The sequence below is a fragment of the Pseudopipra pipra genome, chromosome 1, assembly GCF_036250125.1.
Source record: "Pseudopipra pipra isolate bDixPip1 chromosome 1, bDixPip1.hap1, whole genome shotgun sequence".
Taxonomy (NCBI): Eukaryota; Metazoa; Chordata; class Aves; order Passeriformes; family Pipridae; genus Pseudopipra; species Pseudopipra pipra.
Window position 1 is genome coordinate 58542701 of NC_087549.1, and position 20106 is coordinate 58562806.

The 20106-nt window shown below is 38.5% G+C and overlaps 1 protein-coding gene across 4 annotated transcripts in view; it reads right to left on the bottom strand.

The window, feature by feature from the left end:
- Positions 1-18130, bottom strand: part of NETO1 (neuropilin and tolloid like 1) — a 64311-nt gene extending 46181 nt beyond the window's left edge. For 2 of the 4 annotated variants that reach the window (XM_064657931.1, XM_064657921.1), the window contains exons 1-4: positions 17050-18130; positions 13545-13598; positions 11839-11976; positions 3277-3525 (exon numbers count right to left, since the gene is read on the bottom strand). In XM_064657931.1, the coding sequence (XP_064514001.1) occupies positions 3277-3525; positions 11839-11976; positions 13545-13598; positions 17050-17077 (469 nt within the window). In that variant the 5' untranslated portion in view covers positions 17078-18130. The remainder of the gene's footprint in view (positions 1-3276; positions 3526-11838; positions 11977-13544; positions 13599-17049) is intronic. The other 2 variants (XR_010431257.1, XM_064657905.1) reach the window with 2 other exon arrangements.
- Between the last annotated feature and the right edge of the window lie 1976 nt (positions 18131-20106).

The following is a 20106-nucleotide window of genomic DNA, read 5'->3' on the forward strand; positions in this document are numbered from 1 at the left end:
AACAAAAATGTTTGTACACATTTATGAAGGTTTCATAGGTTCAGACAGTTCTATTTTGAAATGGTCACAGTTAATCAGAATTTAAAAATAAAAACTAAAATTGAAATAGTATATAAACAGTAAATAAGTTTTGTTTTGCTTATAAACTCTAATGTGTACAAAAGGGTTGAAAATGTACTTTACATCCATATTTCATCTTGTTATTACTGGTATTCAGCTGTAATAATGTAAAAGATGACTACTTTTTCCCTTAACTCAGAATTTGACATTGAAAATAGTTTATCCTTAAACCATACATACAGCTTCATTCATCCACACCTTGCTTAACCCCATACTTTATAAAATCACAAAAATTAAAGCCTAAATTATTCTCTTAATAAGAACCTTGTTTTTGAAAAATTTTCAGTAGTTTTACCACTTAATGGGTGTGTTTGTATTGGCTTTGTGTGTAGCTCTGATTTTGTCATTAAAGTTTTTTTCTTCTGCTAGATCTCACCTCTTAGACTGCTGAAAAGAGCTCTGAAAAAAAGTCTATTTAAATGGAACAGAATTTATGACAAAAGGGTTTCATTTTAGGCATTTAGTTTCAAAATGCCTAAAACTCCAGTCCCTACTAGACTTTTGCATCAGTGGATGGATTTCTGACCATTTCAATACCAAGGAGTCAAAGAAATTATTGAAAAGTTCTAGTAATTGCAAAAAATTAGTCTATTCCTTAGGATTTTTCTATATAATTTCTTTTTGTAAGACTTAATTTTAAAACTTTAGTTTTAAAATGCCTTGGGTGCAGGGCTGTTTCCATTTGCACGGACTAATAGAACTTCAGCGCAAGATTTTTCATGATACCTTAATTGATCTTGTTTTCAGCTTCATCCAGTTAGCTGTTCTTATACACCCTGGAGACATAGTAAATAATTTCTTTCCCTGTTTCTCCAGGTACCATTAGAATAACAATAAATGGTTGCAGCTTCAATTTAGTAAAATTTACTTAGTGGTTGGTTTTTTTTTTTTTTTAAATCTTGCCACACACCCACACGTTTAACATCACATCTCTTTATAATCAAACCAGAGACTCCATCAAGACATCAAATGCAAAAGTGGCAGATGAGAAACACTTCATGGGTGGGTGGGGACCCTCAAAGTTTGTTGGTACTGGAGAAACAGCTCTGTTGCACTTGTCACTGGGATAAAGAAAGCCTCCTATGCAGACTGCAGATAGGCAGTGTGTCCTGCTTTCGACAAGTGAGATGGGTGTCAACCTATCTCCCCTGAGTGTTCAGCTGTTCTAGACAGAAAAAGTTTCTAAATGAGTTTTTGCTTTGGATCATTTTCATGTTCTTTAAAGAGAGGTTAGGTAAAAATTTTCTTTTGTAGTCATAATTTAATTTCATAAGTTTTCACTACCTAAGATGGATCTAGGTGGTTTAAGTGATAATTCTGTAGTGGAGTCCTCTCTATGGTACTCTTATACACTCTTGAAAACCATAATTCACTTTTATGAATTGAGAGTGATCCCTCCCACTGCACAGATTTGGACAATAGATCTCAAAAGGTCATGCCTTATCCATGCCTACATAATAAAAGACTGTTCAAGTAATCATGTTCAATGTGAACTGCTTCTTGTTACCAGCGATCAAGAAGGCAGCAGTGCCGTTTTGCATTTGTCAGATTAATCATGTTCTCATTTTGGCCAATATTCCTAGAAATCCTCCATTATTTGCAGAGCTTTCTATTGAAATATATGGAGGGGGTAAAAAAAGAAAGAAGAAAGAAAAAAAGATAGCTATTCCATTTGAAGTCTAGAATAATTTATGCTGCTGTAACAATTTACCAGCATTGATCTCTGCGTAGAAATTCTCCTTACATCAATAGAAAAACAACAAGGATAAAACATGATCCCTGAAATTGTCTTTTACCTGAGAGTTTTTTAGACAGAATAAGCTGCAGGTAGTGCTATGAACATTTTTTCAACTATAATGCATAACCCTTTGAAACAAGAAGGACAAGAAACGTAAAGCAAAGAACTTTTGGCAGAGGGTGGGGAAATGGCAAAAGTCCACAGATCCATGGTAAATGAGAGATAAAAATTTAACTCACTTTTCAGAGTGAATATGCAAAATTTTGTCCATTGTCTTTGAATTTACAATAATAGATACATGGATACAGCTCTCAGGTTATTTGCTGAAGAAATTCTGTGTTCTATTGCTGTTTGAACCTTCTGAATAGGTTTACCCTTTGCAAAACAGTATCCTTGACTTGAAAGAAAACTGAACTATGCTGGTTAATTCTATAACTATTAAGAAAACCACATAAAGGAGCCACATAGAGCAAAAAGTCCTGCCACCATCTGTGATGTCCCTGGAATAACTAAGGAAGAAGAATTTCAGGTCTGCTAATTTTAGGAGATATTCTGAAGAATATTGTTTGACCTAATACAACAATTTAGCTGAAACAATAGTGACATAATTGACAAAATGAGATAATAATTATAGTGCTTTAGACCGTGCTATATTAAAGTATGACTCATCACTCAATACATAAGAAGGTAGAGAACTACGTCAAATCCAGCAGTGCAGTGCAGTGCAGTATAGTGTAGCTGTAGCCAAAAAAGAAATTTAAAATCAGCAATCTTTTTCTGATAAGTGGGAGACCAAGGGAATTAATCAAAAGTATGAATGTGAATTTTGTTTTACTTTAATGAATTAATTTTAAAAGTGACAAGGAACAAGTGTGTAATTACGATTAATATTTACAGTCTTTTTAGAAAAATATTTAATACATATTACTATATTTATCTCACACTTCCCCTGGCAATACTTGTAATAGTTTGCTTTATTGAGAAGGGAGAATATTCCACTCCTCATCTAGGGAAATGATTGGTGAAGTGGAAAAGCAATGATGGAATTTTCTGACATAATTACATTTTTTTACTAGAATACTTTATCAATGATTTTTTTGAAAGAAAAGGTATACAGTGTAACAATCAAGTATAAAACACAGAACTTCCCACGAAACATTTTGAATGTTTCTCTGTAATAGAATTCAATTGAAAACAATACTTTCAAAAACTGCAGTCTGCAAATTACTTCCTTGAAAAAGCCTTACTTTTATGTTAAAGATACATATGCCTTCTATCAGCGTCCTATCTATTAATACTTTCCTTGATAATAAAAATAGTCTCAGTTGAAGATATTGTTCAACAGCATGATTATACACCAGTGGAAAAGTTATTATGTTAAGCTTTTTCTATTAAAAAGTGTGATGATGTGTACTCACCAGGTGTAAAGTTGTACCGAGCAGAAAACCCAATAGATTCTAGTTCACCATCAGCAAAAAATTTAATCCACAGGAATCTGCCACTGGATTTTATCATAGGTGGATTTTGCTGTCCACAGAAACGTCCAATGATTGGGGAAAAGCCAAAAGGTCCATCTCGTACTTCAATATGGTCAAATTTACACTCCCAAGAAGGCTCTATGGAATATTTTTCATCAAAGTGTAGTTCAATGCATTGTCTAGGAGCAGCTAGAGATGAAAAGAAAATTATCATATTATTTTCTAACCCAAACTCTTCAAAACTAAAGCAAACGAAAGAAAATCAAATATATCAATTTTGTATGCTTCTTAACATTTTGCTTAAAAACTTTTTTGAGAATTAGTACATCTATATTTTTATGGATTTCACACTGTCAAATTACTTGTCTATTGTTTTCCTTTAAAAAAGTGCGCTTGACAGCAGTGCTTGGCAAAGATAAGAGAGATATCTATGATACAAAGCAAAATATAGTTAGGAACAATTGGTTCAAACACAAAATCTTTTTAAGAAACTTGCAGATTTGGTAAAAGACTTTTTTCTTATATTTGGGGGAGGGGTGTTCATCAGAATGCCTTTTTATACTTATAGCTCACAAAGACAATGAAGAACAAGCTGATCATAATTGTGCTACAGTAAGGGCAGATTATATTCCTATATGTATTGCAGTCAATGACAAACTGGAGTGTAATTGCTTATACTGAGAATTACTCATCATCTCATTTGAAACATAAGGACAAATGGAGTGAATTCTCACTTAAGAAAGAACCAGATAAGGATGATAGCTAAAGAGCAAATGATCTACTGAAAACCTTGAAGGAACTATATAGTGGTCACTTAATTAGACATGAAAAAGTTCCATCCTTTATGTTAGGTACTAAGTCTAGTGACAATCAGAATGATCCATAAAACAAATATTCCGTGGCATCTCCTGCATAAAGCAAAAAAGTTACTGGTAGAACTACAGTATTTTCTTAAAAGGAGAAAAAAAAATCATGGTTCAGTCTACAAATTTGAACAGATGCAGCCTCCCTAGGTGCACTATTTCCTATGCTTAATCCTTCCATAGCAAAAACTGTATGCCTTCAGTGTCTAGACCATGATGTGCTAGAGCTTTTTGCTGACAAAGCCTTCTGCTAAAGAAAAGATTTGTTGTGTCATTGCCCACTATGCCTCTCATGGGATCATGTCCTACACTTTACACATCTTGGAAGAGGTTGGAATTGCTATGAGCTTTGCCTGAGTTACCATTCTTTTCACACAAAAACACACAATATCAAAGTCCAAGCCAGGTGCATAAGCTTAATATGGAAACTGCTCTCACTCCACCAAGTCAGTATCTCTCCATTTCTTTCCTCAAGATTAATACAAAACTGTTAACATGACCAGAACTTAGATCTTGTTTGGATTTTGAAATGTTTGAAATTGAAGTTTTTGGTACAAACTCATTACTGACATAAGAAAAGAGACTATTTAAAATTAACAGAATAAGAAGAAGATATCAGGTAAATCTTAAAATCTTTACATAAAAGCACACAGTCAGAACCCTTTTACAAGTATTTCACATAAATAAATACAGCGTCTTTTGACAAGAAGCGTTTAAGTAGTAAATCAATAAAATACATTATTTGGAAAAAAAACATTTTAACAGCTTTGCTTACAATGTTAATATTGAGTGATTGATATTTACTGAAACATTTAATTTAACATAAGAAATAAGCCTTTTTTACTGTTCTCAATTTGAAGAAATTCACATTTAGGGAAGTACTTAATACTGACTTTTTATTTATACCAATTTGCAGGAAATTTGTGATCTTCGTGCCCATACAAATTCAAAACCAAAGCAATACATAAAGCTTTTCAAATAATTGCACCAAATTCACAGACTATGTAAAAGAAACCACTTTGAAAGCATGGAAAAAATTTATAAAAATAAAATCAGATATTAAAGGTTGTGAAGAAGATCATACTAATTTTATCCTTGGTGAGGTTTGAAGACCGAAGTAGATATTTTTCGATTATAGTAAAAGATTGAATACCTGGAAGACATCATCGATTAATGTTATTCAGATGTTTCTATCTTTGACTTCACATTTTTATAACAAATATTGATTTAAATTTAACTAAGTAATACTAGGGCAGAAGGGAGCAATCAGCACCTTTCAATCTGGCATATTTTTCATGCTCTTATTTCATTTAAGGAGATTTGTGGAGAAGTGTTCATCATTCACCTAAGGACAGCAGAGTTAGGCATCAGAAACTCCATACTTACAATGCTTTAGGTAATCTTAAGAATGCTCATTATGTCTTGAAAATCTTACATACACACTATTCCAATGTTATGCTATTAACCTACCTAAAGCTTTATTGTAATGTTTTAACATCACAAACTAGATATGAAGATTAACTCTGCTACAACTGTGTCATCATAGCCAGTGAATGGCTGCTCTGCTTTCCACAGCCACGAAGAGACACCTGCTTCAAAAATGGTTTATGACCTTATTATAACGTACTTGTCCTTTATAAACTTTCTCTTTTTCACGGCCTTATTTTGTACAAGTGCTGGCCCATAGTTAAACCCATAGCAGGTCTTCTCTAAATCTAAGATTCATGTAACATACATTAAAAATGGGCATGAGGTCCCTTCAGAGTTGTAGCTTAGTCATTTGATGTGATTTTTGGTGTTGAAAAAGAGCCAATTATACCTTCAGTATAATATAAAAAGAGTCATTGGGGGTAAATGAGACAGTTACACACGAGATCTATTGACTAGGTGAATGTACAATCTGAGAAAAAGCACAATTTCCACGAAGTGTAGTGCTCTGAATCTCACACTGCAGACTACTTTTACAATCAGAATATTGCTATAGTTTACACTTCTCTGTTTTTATTTATTTTTCAACAAAGTGAAGATGAGGATTTTCCTAGTGAAGCTCAGATCTTGCTACCGGATCAAAGATAATCATCAGCTCAAGGAGGGCTCAAGAGTTTTCGGTTTTCCCCAAAGCTCTCATCAGTAGAGGCTACTTCACTCTAAGAAAGGAGCATTGAATACTCATTAGCACCACTTCTCCATTGCTAAACAAGGCTAGGAATTGAATTTGGGGGCTGGACCACTGGATGTTCACACTCCTTAAATGTTAAAGTCACATTCTAGCATCACTTTGGCTGTGCCAGTTGGAGCTGCCAAACCCCGTTCTTAGGCATGATGTGGTGGCTCGCATCAGTCAAGGATCACTCACTCCAAGTAGTTTGTATCTGTACTCTTAACTTGGAAGGTAAAAGGAGTTGAAATGTACATGTACAATTGTGCCTATGGGCCTTAAGGCCAGTAATCATATCCAGACCTGTTTCAAGCACTAGTATAGGTAACTGCCCATGGCACAGCCTGCTCTGCAAGCTAATCCAAACAGGACTAATCTAAAACTCCTTTTGCCCGACTCTCCTGAGGAATGCAACACTTCATGTTTCTCTAATTGTATGTAACTGTGGGGTGCAATACACACATTCATGCACCTTTTCATTACGTGCTTTTGAATGCACCTCTGTGCTTCATCTTAACATTTAGTTAACGGTTAAATTATTTGTTTGCAATAACCTACAGAAGATACAAAATGAATCAAATCTTTCTAGAAATGACCATAAGGGATGAAATCACATAACTCAAACTCTCAACTTTAGCTTCCTCTTAGCAAAAGAAGGTATATTTTCAGATTTATACTCTGGATATAACTAAGGATTTCTTTGTCAAATACGAGCTAAAACAAGTAGATATTGTATCAATACACATCTTGTGCCACAACTTTTGCAACAAAGTTGGGCATATGTGGTTACAGTAAAACTTTCAGAAATAAAGTCAGAACAAGTTCAGAATAATGATTAATAATAATGAGTGTGTACCTATAGAAAAACAAAACAAAAAACAAAAAAATCTGGAATATGCAAATCTCCCAGACTGGATTGGCATCTGGCCATCTAATCAGAAAAGGCAGGATGGAGTGGCCATTTCTGGTATCCTTACTCAAAGGTAAAGCCCATTCACATTTTCAGAACTCCTTCTGTGGCTATGACATCAGGAAAAGCTGTTGTCAACTCCAAATGAAACATACTGAAATTGTCTCATAAAATGATTTTATTCCAAATCTCAAAAATCTTCCATACTTAGCTTCCAATTATATTTCTTCGAAAATATTTAATACCAAGGAAAGCCTACTTAATGCTTTCATGTCTTGTCATATTTTTCACCTAATTATCTTACACAAGTGCTGTCTTGAGATTTTACATCCAATGAAAAAAAAAAGGCATTGGATTCCAGCTTGCAGTAGAACAGTTGCAGCAAAACCACACAATTAAGGTTTTAATTCTGATCAGCCTCTAAGTCTGTGTAACTGACAGCTGAAGTTAAGTGAAAAATCTGTTTCAATTTGCTGCACTGCATGGAAATGAGAAACTGAATTTAACACCTACCCCCATCTCTCTGAGCTGCTACCCTTCTAATAGTTTTCAATAATCCTCGGTCTTTCTGGTTGGCCTGCTATTATTGATAAGAAAGCCACATATATCCTCCTTTTAAAAGAGGATTCTTTTCTTGTTTTGATGAAAACTCTTTGAACACAAAAATCATTGTGAAATACAAAAGAACTTTGAGCAGATGTTTTTCATACAGTGATAACGTGACTGTTTTCTAACACCTGTGAAACATCTAGGATTAAAGAGTTTAATAGTCTTTTGTGAGAACATGGAAGACCTTCAAAAGTGCTAGCTCTAAACGTCCACAAACATGCAAAATGGAATATTTATTTCATATCTATATGTAAATCAATTCTGGTCCCTAACTCTATTTATAAATAAATGCTTAATTATTTAAAACCAATGAACTGATAAAATCTTACAAGTATTTTGCTTACAGAATTTCCAAAACAATTCTCAAGTTATAATGTATAAAGTATGACTATACCACTCCCCAAATATTTTTAATACAAGCAAAAGCCTTTGCTCCTACAAAATCTGCTGTGCAAATTTCCATTTGTAGCACACATGCCAAATGTTCTGCAGTCTGGCAAAGGCTAATGCTGTCACTGCTGCAATTGCTCTGGGCAGCTGTGAATTTTGCCAGGTTAGAGTCATGAATATGCAAAATAAGGGTGCAATTTGGCTGAAGAGGGAATTTAATGTGTACACTCAGCTATTTCCTATGTTTTCTATACGCCAAGTAAGACTGAAAGAAGATGACAAAAAACCAAAATTTTCATTGTGTTTTGAAAGGCAGATGGGATTCATCAGAAGCACCTTGTGATAGTGCATCCTTCCCCACCAAGCTGCACTGTTCACAGCTATTCTGCACTCATTCACGACATTCTTCTATAGCATAACAATTTTTGTACAGAGTCCATGATTTCTAGATGATCTAAAAGATTTCTCTTAGAAAGACATTCAACCTGAGCTTTAAAATTCCTAGTTGTTCCAATAGTTAATTATCTTTACTACTGAAACAGAAGTTTAAAAAAAAAAAAAAAGAGAGAAAAAGAAAAAATATCTAAGAAACTTCTAGCTGTTTGATTTGTTTAATCTTTGACTGCTAGGATAGAAGTCCCTGCAGTTAGAAATCCTCTTCGTTTTCAGAAATTCAGTCTATGATCATGGCTACTTTTGCCAGCTCCTTTACTTTACCTAAGTAATTCTGACATGATAAAATGCTTGCATACATTTAAGAGGAGCTACAATGTGGAGGAAAAAAGTTGTAACACGAGATGAAATTCAATTTTTCTACAACACACTACATGCTGGAATCTTTGCTTAAGACCACGAAAGTCAGTAGGAATTGCATTTGAAGGAAGTCACCAGAATTTGCCCTAGAGTGTGTTTGATAGCAAAAAATGAAGGAGTCAGGAAGGAACCTAGTGATTCATATGTGTGTTTATAATCACATCACACAGTTTTCAGCATGGTGTATATATACAGTCCTGGTATGCTGAACTTTCTAAGACATACGAAGGGGAGATGGGAATGCAGCAATGCTATTACAGATCACATCGACAATCCCTCTAGTTTGGTACTTGGTATTCAAGAGCACCCAGAAGCTATTTGAAGCACATTGGAATTTCAATAATAAATATAGAAATAAAATGCATATGGCGATGTTTCTGTTTTACTCTAAAATACTTACGTCCTTCATGAGCCAGGATTATCCACAATTTCCAAAAATTGTTATCTGTTCTCAAAGATATTGCTATCAGTAAAATAATTAATCTTTCTTTTTTTGCAATCCTTTAACTTCAATATCTTATGCCAATGACTTCCACAGAATATAAAAGATATCGGGAAAGGTTTATACTTGCCAGCCCTCTTATCATTTTCTGCCATTTTTATACTTTGCAAAAAGAATAAATATGGACAAATAATGATTTTTTTGTAATTTAATTGTAATTACAATATAATTTTTGTAGACTTTCAGTGCTTCTTTTGCCTTTTTTTGAAATCTGCCACATTTTAAAATGTTATTGCTCAGACATTTTTGTGACATTTTCCAGACATGACTATTCAAGATTTTTTTAGAGAACAGAAATAGACACGGGGAGATCAGAGCTGAAAATGTTGTGCAATATCCATGGTTCTCATCAAATTATGTACTGATAGAGCTGCTTTCATTTTAGGTTTTAAAATGTCCAGTTGCAATCCAAATCGTTCATTAGGCTGGATGGGAAGATGAAAATATCAGAGGCATAAAAAATTGCATGCAACTGTTTTTTACCAGATTGAGTTTTCCCATGAAATATAACAAGACGTTTGTTAAGTTTGAATTACTCTTTCTCCTATACATTGCTCCAAACCTGTCAACGTGGAATTTCGTCTTCATTATAAAATTTGGTTGACTAAATCTTGCTTTCATAAAGTGTTCTTAGACATTTCTATTTTTAGCTATTTAAAATCAGGTTATTTTAACAGTGTATTTTGCCACCTTTCAGCTTATTAACTCTATTTTTGTAAGTACTCAATTTGTATGACAAAAGTCTTTACAGCAAAGGGGATTCAGGCACCTTCTTTGTATGAGGAGGAACATCTTGCAACGGAGATATGGGACTGAAGTTTACAAAAATGTTCTTTTTTTGTTCTACACCCTTTCTCTTTAATGATAAAACACCTTGTGTTTCAGATATTTGAAGATAAGGCAAGCTTAGTTCTTCCCAGTCCCCAGGAAGGTTAGATAATTTGATCAATAGATGCAAAAGATCCTGGATCTAGCAACGTAAGTGTAACAAAACAAAAAAGTCAAGTTGTACATATTCGATCTCTACATTTACTTTTTTTGTACAAAATTTATTTGTATTTTAAAACAATTACTAAACTGTGAAAGAATTTAAATGTTTACCATACATCTGCTTAAGTTTCATTCTCTTATGGGAAGACTGACAAACATAAATTTTCTTTAAAGACCTTGTTTGGCTCCGTTATTTATAATCACCTCTTTACTTCTAACTCAAGGCAAGTTGCCTAGCACTAAAGTGGAATTCAGTCATTTTGTTGTGATTTTTTGCCTTTCTGAAAGGGCATAGCAGAAGTGGGTCTAATACAGTTAATTCAATTTAAATCAGCTCTAACCTTTGGAAATCTGTCTTGATACTACCTGAATCTTTAGTAAAATAACTACTTCAGTAATTCCTGGTTCCATCATTAATTAATTAATTAATAATTCTGTAAACCAAGCAGGGATAGAGCAACATCAGCGTTATATTCTACATGTACTCAAAACTCATGAAAGAATCTTCTTGGTTCCAACTACTTGCTATACTGTACCTGATTCACCTTTTCTGCTACTAAGCTCTCTGACAGTATCTAATCATTATTACTTTCCACAGATTCATTTTTACAACAATCTTTTCAACATCCACTGTGTTAAGACTGATGAAATTACATAATTTTTTTGTAATACACTTTCAGCATTTCTTACATCACCTCCATGCCTACAATTAAAAATTACTCTTTAAAAACTGTGTCTTAGACCTGTTTGGTGTAAATGTTTATTCTTTTCTGGTTTTATTTTGTGAGGTGTTTTTAGTTTTTTTGATTTATTTTCATTTCTCATCAACCATTAGACAGAAAATAATTTTTACACTCACTTTATGGTATTTTCTGTACAACTTCTTTTACTATACTTTGCCTAGCTGTGCTTGTCATCCCTGATTCCATTATGATAAGTTTAGAATATCTGAATGAAAGTCTAAAGCATTTTTTTTCCCTACTCATTTTAAAATATTCTTCCATCGTGTTACTGCATTTTAGATTCTACTCATTCTCTGAATATCCTGAAATAAATTGTACTGTATTTATTACTGTCATGCATACTTACCACCTGAACTAATTTATGAGTGATGTCAAGATATAAATCAAGAGCTTCTCTAAATCTTTGTCTTGAAAAGATTTATCATGAGCTTTATCTACCACAACTTCATCTATTCTTCACAGATAATAAAACTTTTTTTTTAATACAGTTGGTAATAAAATATAAAGATTCCTCATTTGGTCACCTTCTATAATGTAGACACACTCTCTGTCCGGAGGATACTTGTTGGGGTAATTTGGAGAAGTGAAGATGCCTCCTTCTGCATATTTGGTCCAAGTTCCGCACTGCACTGGTTTCTGTCCTTCGGAAGCAGTTTGCTTTTCTGTGAAATGATGACATTAAGCATTATACAATTAGCTCACAAATTACTATGTCTATGTGACACTTAGAAGTCTCTTACAGGATAAATAAAACAGTTCCTTCTGTCAGTGGCCTCAAGCTTTTTTCTGTTGAGAGTGGGTATGATCATGGACCTGGGGGAAAACAATGCTGTTCTTTATGGGTACAAATATATAATTCTTACTCAAAACATTTTTTTCAAAGTGGAGAAGAGGTTTGGATATCTTGGGGAGACATATATGTATTGTTTTTAAAATAATAACCTGTAGGGAAAGCACATGCTCAAGAAATGGAAGACATGAGTTTCCCATTCATATATCTCAAAAAGCTCAAGCATGTTCTCTATCAGCAAGCTTCATGCCGTAATACAGGAATACATAAGAGTCACAAAAGCAAAAAAAAAAAAAACCCAGGGAATTAAGATGGTGTATACAAGTTGTTTTAAAATCTGCAGCGTCTTTATTCTATATTCACTGGCCAGAAGTAGACAGGAGAATTCCTGGAATCTAGTTCATAGATTCCATAGATTTTTGCTGTTTGCTGTAAAATTAATAAATAGTTCTGAGGCAAGGAATCACATCCAAGAACTTTCCTCCTCCTAGGTGAATCATCAGAGAGCAGAGTCAGACCTACTTGTTTGTTTTCTTCCTAGCCCTGAATTGCTTGCCTTCCTTTCTACACACTGACAGAGACTGGAGACAAAGGTTTGGGTCTGTTCAAGCTGAAGATGATGAAGGAATCCTTCCTAGGCACCACACTTTAACAAGTAGGCTAAAATGAGATAGATTCTTCAGAGACAAATATACCTAGGTTTCTATTAAAAGGAAAGATAGTAGGTTCTAGATTGGTTTTGCTCCAAATGAGGTATCTAAGACCAAAGGTGTCCCATCTAACTTAATCCCCTGATGTATAAAGTCAGGTATTTAACGTTCCCTCTTACAATCAACGGAGGGAAACAGGCACCTTCCAAGGATGATTTTAACCACCTGAGTTCTGACTTATAGTCTGCAATCATTTCTTTTTCTGCCTAGTCTTTATCTGGGCAGAGTTCAACATGGAGCCTAATTTCCTGAAAGGAATTCAGGCCTGCAAGGACTGAGCATTCAGACACAGGTTCAGACATACACTGGGCTTAGCAGCATTATCCGGCTCGGGTCTCATCACACAGAGCACCCAAGGCTTTTAAGAATATCTTTCTCTACTCACCCTGCCTAAAAGCACCCACAATAACCAATTCTAGATTTTTAATTATACTTCAAACAAGCAAAAATATTTTAAGTGTATGTAGCTCAGTGCCCAAGCTAGACTTCCCAGTTTGAAAGTGGGAGCACTTTACAGTCTTCAGTTACAGTCAAATTGAGTCTGCCCAGTACCACTGGATTTTTTTTTTTTTTGTGTGTAGAGGCATGCAAATATTCTAAACAAATGGACAAAGCACAGATACTGGAAGTAAATGAGCCACTAAAAATTCCAAAAACTAAACTAATAACTCAAGTCCATACTTTGGTCTTTAATATACTGTCAGAAAAAAAATGTCTGAAGTTTACATACCTGTTCCTTTTTTCGTTGCCCCAGACAAATGTAGGATGATTAGACTTGCTACAACTGAAAGAGAAACATGAATTAAATATCACAGTGTGATTGTGCCTGCAATCAAATTGCACCCATCTATCTTACAAGAATACAAATTAAATAGAATTCCTGTAAAAAAAAGTTTCATGTTTACTTGCATCTTTAAATTGCACATTTTGTATAAACAAGTTTCTTTGTAGTCTGTCGTAAATATTTATCTTTGCAAATGTATCCAAATAAAGAGATCTTTTGGGTTTAAAACAAATGCATCCCATTTTTTCTTTTCCTTTAATAATAAAGAAAAACATTTTTACAAATATTTATATAATCACAATTTGTGCCAGTAATAGAAAAGTGTTTGCTTTTAACAGAGGTAGACAAAGGCCTGCTAAGTTTCAATGCCACTGTACTCACTAATGTCTCTCACTATGGCATAATAAAATTTGAAAATGAGCACTGGGAGTACGAAAGAAGTGAGGGGTTGGGTTCTTCACATCCATCAAAGCATTTGCAAATCCCTAGTGAAGTAAATTATTGTGTATGCTTAACAGTCCCATTAATCTAGTTTGTTTGACTTGTCAAGAGGGTGTTGCTTTGTGCTGCAGTGAATCTGCAGCCCATTTTACAAATAGAAATCTCCTCTCTCCCACTATGATAATTATTGGGTTTCTGGGAATAATTTCCAAATATAACATTTTAACTGGAAAAGCTTAAGAGGTAAACACTTAGGCCAGTCTGATTTGGAAGATCGAAGTGACTAGTTAGCTACCTGATAAAGAAATCGTGCACTGATTTTCTTGTCATCACTCACATCTTCTGACTATCGGAGAAAGTGGGATAGCAAGAGCAGAAGAGAACAGATCCATCAGTTCTTGGAGTGCTTGGGGCTTTGCCCCAGCTAGTTTGGCATTAGCCCAAACATAGTGCCCAGGCTGCACTGAAGTTAAAGCAGAGATTAAGTTGCATGTTTATTCTGAGCATTTTAGATCAATCAGCTGCCATTTGTGTTGTTGACTGTGATGAGGAACTGACAGAACTATGGTCTTAAATGTAATTCAATGGCATACTTTCTTCTTATTATCCTCAAGAAACACCAAAGGCCATCATGGGCTGGTAACTATGATCTTTTCAAAGAAGGTGCTTTCATCATTTTCAGCTTTTATACTGCAAATTGTGTGTAATTTTTACCCTGAAGGAAGGCTGTATTTGCAGTATTCTGATGGCATTGAGATATTTATTTCTATGTCTTTGACCTTTCCCATGTGACAGAGGGTTACAGACATAGATGATGGCTGCCTTATTAAGGAGGGAAAGGCTGAAATTCTGGGGAAATGAAGGCTTGGCAGCATATTCACTATTTCTTAGTCAGGCTAACAGCCCCTAGAGATGGATACTGGCAGCGCTGATAGTTAAAAACTTCTGTGTCGTGGGCATAAGTGAGAACACTACATCTTCTCCTTGGATCTGAATGCTACCTAGCCATTCATACCCTTACTCTCCTCAGGGATGAATTCTGGAAATATGTGCTAGCTGGGACTCTGCCTGCTGGCTGTGTCAGAATCTGAAGGCAATGGAGGAATCACCCATTTACTAAGTTGCTCATTTACTTTAGCTGTATTTCACACAGTGAACATACTGTATCTATGCCTGTAATCTTCACCAGTCAAGGCCTAATTTCTCTATAGTGTAAGGTGGATTGGTGGTGGAATATGGAACCAGCTGCTGGTGTTCCTTCTGCCCACAGATTTATTAAAGCTAGAATAGGATGCACAGTAGCCAAACAAACTCCACGTGAGAAATGTTTCTTTTTAGGCAATTGATAACAATTCATATCTGATTCTTACAGGTTCATTTCAAGCATCTTTATCTATTCACTCACCCTTCCTTTTCTATATAGAAAAAAAATGGAGTTCAGAGAAGTAAAGAGAGTTGGTCCAAGTCACAGATATATTATTAGCAAGATGACAGAAAGAAACACAGGTCTTTTCAGTTTCAGCTGTAACCGCTAGAAAGAATCTTTCCAAACCACAGAGCTATGTTTTTACAGAGCACAGAGCTATACTTACATGTCATTATGTCACTACTGATTGTTAATAGAGAGTCAATCTTGATAATAAAATCTAATGGACAAGAAGAGACTAAGAGATTAAGTTTGTTGGGGTTTTTTTTCTGTACTTACCACATCTAAAATTTTCATAGATAAAAGGAAACACTTCTCCCATATAAAAAAAAAAAAAAAAAAAAAAAAAAAAGAGAAAACCTCTTGATTTAGTGTTATTAACACCAACAGCGCCAAAATAGGTATACTGACAGAAAGTAATTAAAATTATGGGCTTCATGGGACAAGACAGTACAATTTACTTTAATTAAGCAGACAAGGCAGACCATTTTATTCTGTGATCTCTTGCCTTTTTCTTTCTCAAGCCACAGAAAAAGAACAGTGCTTTTCACAGAGGGGGAGAAAAAAAAAAAAAAAAGACCCCAAAGAGGCCAACCACGCAATTTTCACTCATTGAAAACTGTCACTTGGGAAGCGTTGGCAGCATGGCAACAATATTGTGATTATCTCGGTTTGGGAATTATTTTAAAGAAGTTTCCACCAAATTTCTTGTTGCATTCTCACTGTCTTCCTCCTTCTCCTTTCCTTCCTAATCATGGATGTAATTATAATCATGCTTTCTAGTGCCATTCTGATTACGCATCTTTCCATCTTTTTAGACCTCTGTATTTTTTTTTATTACAAGCTGTACATTAAGAGATTTATCTCTTGGCTAGGCTTTCAGGAGGCTGTGATTTGGCACAGACGTGGCTTAGCCTAGCGAAGAGTTGCTGGACGAGCAATACCTGGCCACAGCGCTATTGTACAGGTGTGGGCGCAGAGGGAAGTGCTGGAAGGCACTGTGCCCAGTCAAGCCCCTTCAATACTGCAAAACAGAGGCGGGAGATGGTATCCCACCCGCGCAGGCTGAGGGCCCTGGGGGTGTTCGAGGAGTAGGTGATACATTTCGGTGCCTCCTTGCTGCTCCTGGAGGATTTCGGCCGATGGGGCCGCCCCCGCCCCGCAGACCTGCGGGATCCGTGCCCGGTGTGGCCGCCCCCGCCGCGGCTCTCTGCACTGCCCCGCGCCCCCATGGCCGGTTCGAGCCACGGCTGGGGCCACACCACTGCGGACAGCGGGGGCTGTGCCCCCCTCTTCCCCGGCACGCCAAAGGCCACCAGATGCGCCGCGTCCAGCGAAAGCCTCCAGCCCTCGGGAGCGTGTCCCGCCGCCCCACGGCGCTGGCAGACACGGGCTCCCCCCCGGAGCACCGCAGCGCGGTGGGGGATAGGGTGCTGTGTGTGCGGGAGAGAGTTCGCCCCCGCGCCGCGGAAGTCTGGGCGTCCCGTTACGCCAGTCGTGCAGGCAGCGGAGGGCAGGATCCCGTGCGCGCCGGGGGAGCTTGGTCAGGGGTGGTGGGCTGGGAAGGGGGAGCCAGATACTCACTGTGAAAGAAGCTGCGTCCATGGGTCATGTCTGTTCCTTACACAAGGGGCTTCGGTCTCCACTAATTCCATTTAGATACGGGAGGACTTCCAGTGGCGGGGAGAGGATGGAAGTAAGAAAAGAAGAAGAAAAAGAAAAATCCCGAAGCCCCTACACACACAGCACAGCGGAGCAGCCCTTCCTCTCCCTCGCTCTCCCTCACCGCCTTCAAATGATCACCGCCGGCTCAATCCCATCACACCCGAGCGATCACCAGCACCGCCAGGAGCGTTGCATCGCGGCGGCGGGCAAGGCGGCGGCGGCGGCGGCCCGCGCATCCAGGTGCCGGCGGGCGGCGGCGGCGGAGCGAGCCGAGCCCCTAGTCACCAGTTTCATACAGAACCAAAAGCAGATCGAAGCATTTCCTGCAGGACTCCGAGCCCAGCGACTTCCAGCCCTTCGGCTTCTTTTGATGCATTGAAGAAGGGATTAATGGGTCCGTCATCAGCTCCCTGTGCTTGCTCCTCTGAAGGGGTGGGGGCGCGGGCGGGAGGGAACCCAAAGAGAAGGGGTGGGGTAGAGAAAGATTTACCAAATAGGGGATTTAGTCATATTTGTGTGCAATGAGATCCTTATTAGAGAAGAAATCCTTTAAAATAGAATAAATCCATTTTCGCAAAACCCTCTCCCTGCGCGTCGCATAGTATCAAGTGGTAGCAGCGGCAAGAGGCTGAAAACACATTGCACAGTCTGAAATCCCGTCGGGAATGGATGAAGCGAGAAAGAGATGGATGAGGATAGATAGATGCCCCCTCACTTCTCCAGTCCAGGGCGAGAAGCAGAAGAAAGCCCTGGAGTCTCTTTCATTCATTCAGTGCAGGGGAAGGGGAGGGGGTGGGTGGGAGGGCAGCAGTGGTGGGGAAGGAATGATTTCAAAACTGGGAAAGGAAGACCAAGAGGAGAGGGATCCTTTCCCCTCCCCTAATCAGTTCATGGATCAGACAAAATGCTCATGGATTCCTCCTTGACCTGCACCTGCTAAAGGGAAATTGAAAAGATTTTCCCCCTTGAGAGGCGACTTCTTCATCTACACACCCACACCCACATACAGACACGCACACACACGCGCACAAAAGGGAGCAATAAAAGTTTATCTGCTAATCCTCCGGCCACACATATAAGGATTGCCTCTTCCAATCAGCCCAGAGACAACTGCAAAATCTCTCTCTTTCTCTCCCGCCCTCCTCTCCTGTCTAGACCTCTAGAGGAGGTTTATCCTCCCCAGCTACATCCCACCCCAAACACCCATCCCTTTGACGAGACTGCAGAGGGCTAGTGGTCAGGGCGGGAAGTGAGGGGAAGGGAGTAGAGCACGGAAAATATAGTAAGAGTACTGAGAGAAGCTGAAGTGGTCTCAGCGGAAGAGGGGAGGAGGAGTGAATGAACAGAGAGAGCTGTATCCCTCCTTGGCCCCGGGACCTGGCCCTGCAGAGCCGCGGCAGCGACACCTGACTCCCGCAGCACCGCGGCCCCGGCACTCTCGGCCCGGCCGAAGGGAGGGCGACAAGAGTGGACAGGGGCAAAGCGCACCGCTGGGGCGGCGGGGAGGGCCGAGGAGAAGGGAAGATTTGTGCGACAGAAGTGCGAGGGGAGCAGCATAGGATCCCCCGGGCTCTCTGCACCGCTGTTGCTGCGGCTAGGCTGGGGAATAGTCGACGCGGGAAAGCCGCCGACCCCGGAGGGGATGGGGCAGAACCAAGGGACCCTGGTTACCGCCAGCTCAGGCTGCCACGCCGCAGCAGAGCCTCGGAGGCGGGGCCGGCCCCGCTCCTCCTTTGCCCGCAACCTGATGCTCATGCCGTTTGCAACAAGAAAAGTGTGTCTGGAAGCGCAGCCGGAGCGGGGAGAGGAGGAGGGACGGTGTGAGGGTGTCGTGGAGGAGCCTGTAGATCAAATAAAACTGAAATACAGTCCAGGATCCTCCTTTGCGCGGGTGCGGGGGAGGTGAGCGCAGGTCGGAAGGCGCCGATGGCCGTGTGCCGGAGCAGCGGGGCACAGCCGCGGGACTGGGCTGACCGCTGGGGCCGGAGCGGGTCCTATCCCCCAGCCCGAAGGCAGACCCAGGAATGGAGGGTAGTGACACGGTAGCCGGGAGGCCTGTTGTCTTTAGGGTACCTTTTAATTGGGAGAGTACACTTACTGCCTTTGGAATAACACTGAGCAGCATAGAGGCTGCTCTGGAAAGTGAATGATGAGAAAGCCTGGACATTCATTTATTTATTTATTTAACTATTAATTTATTGAGTGGTTTTCCCAGTAAATCGCCTTATTTTAATAAAGAACCTCTAGGTTTTTTCAGCTTGTGGATTGTCTGCCCTGTAGCCTGAAATCAAGACTGTGTCTTCCATCAATGCTTAATAATGCAGTCAGCAGTAGCAGCATGCACGGTAGGGTTAAGTCTGAGGTGATCTTGGCTAGCAGAATTCATCCCTTCAATCAGCCAGCCATCCAGCCCTCAGTCCAACCAGCCTGACTGAGCACTTAAAATTCCTTCTGGGTTAGAAGAGAACAGGGTTTTGCTACAGGGTTTTGCAGTAAGCTCCTTATAATAAGGAATATAGAAGATATAAGACTTTATGAAGGGGTTCACCTATGTTTTGTGTAATCTGTTTTACCATTAGCAACATTGAGTCTGCAGCTGTTAATCTTAATAAACTGTCCTACTTTGCTTTCTAACCCTCTCAGCACTTTCTTTGACCTTCCTTATTCTCTTCCACCACAAGTTATAGAACTTTATTTGTCCAGTAATTGAAAGTCACATGATTTATCCATAGGATGAACTTCTATAATACAGATGTTCAGACTGCCTCTAGTCAAGCAACAGTAGAGTAACTGAAAAAGGGTAGTGTTGAAACCAGCCATAAGAATGTTTATAGGCAGTCAGATGTTTCTTCTGCAGGATGATGCAGACATTCATATGGCTAAGTTTCAAGCTATAGTTACTTTAAAAAAAAGGGTTATGGAACAAGTAGGCACAAAACAGCTGATTGCGCTGTTCTGTGAAATGTGCTGTGTCAC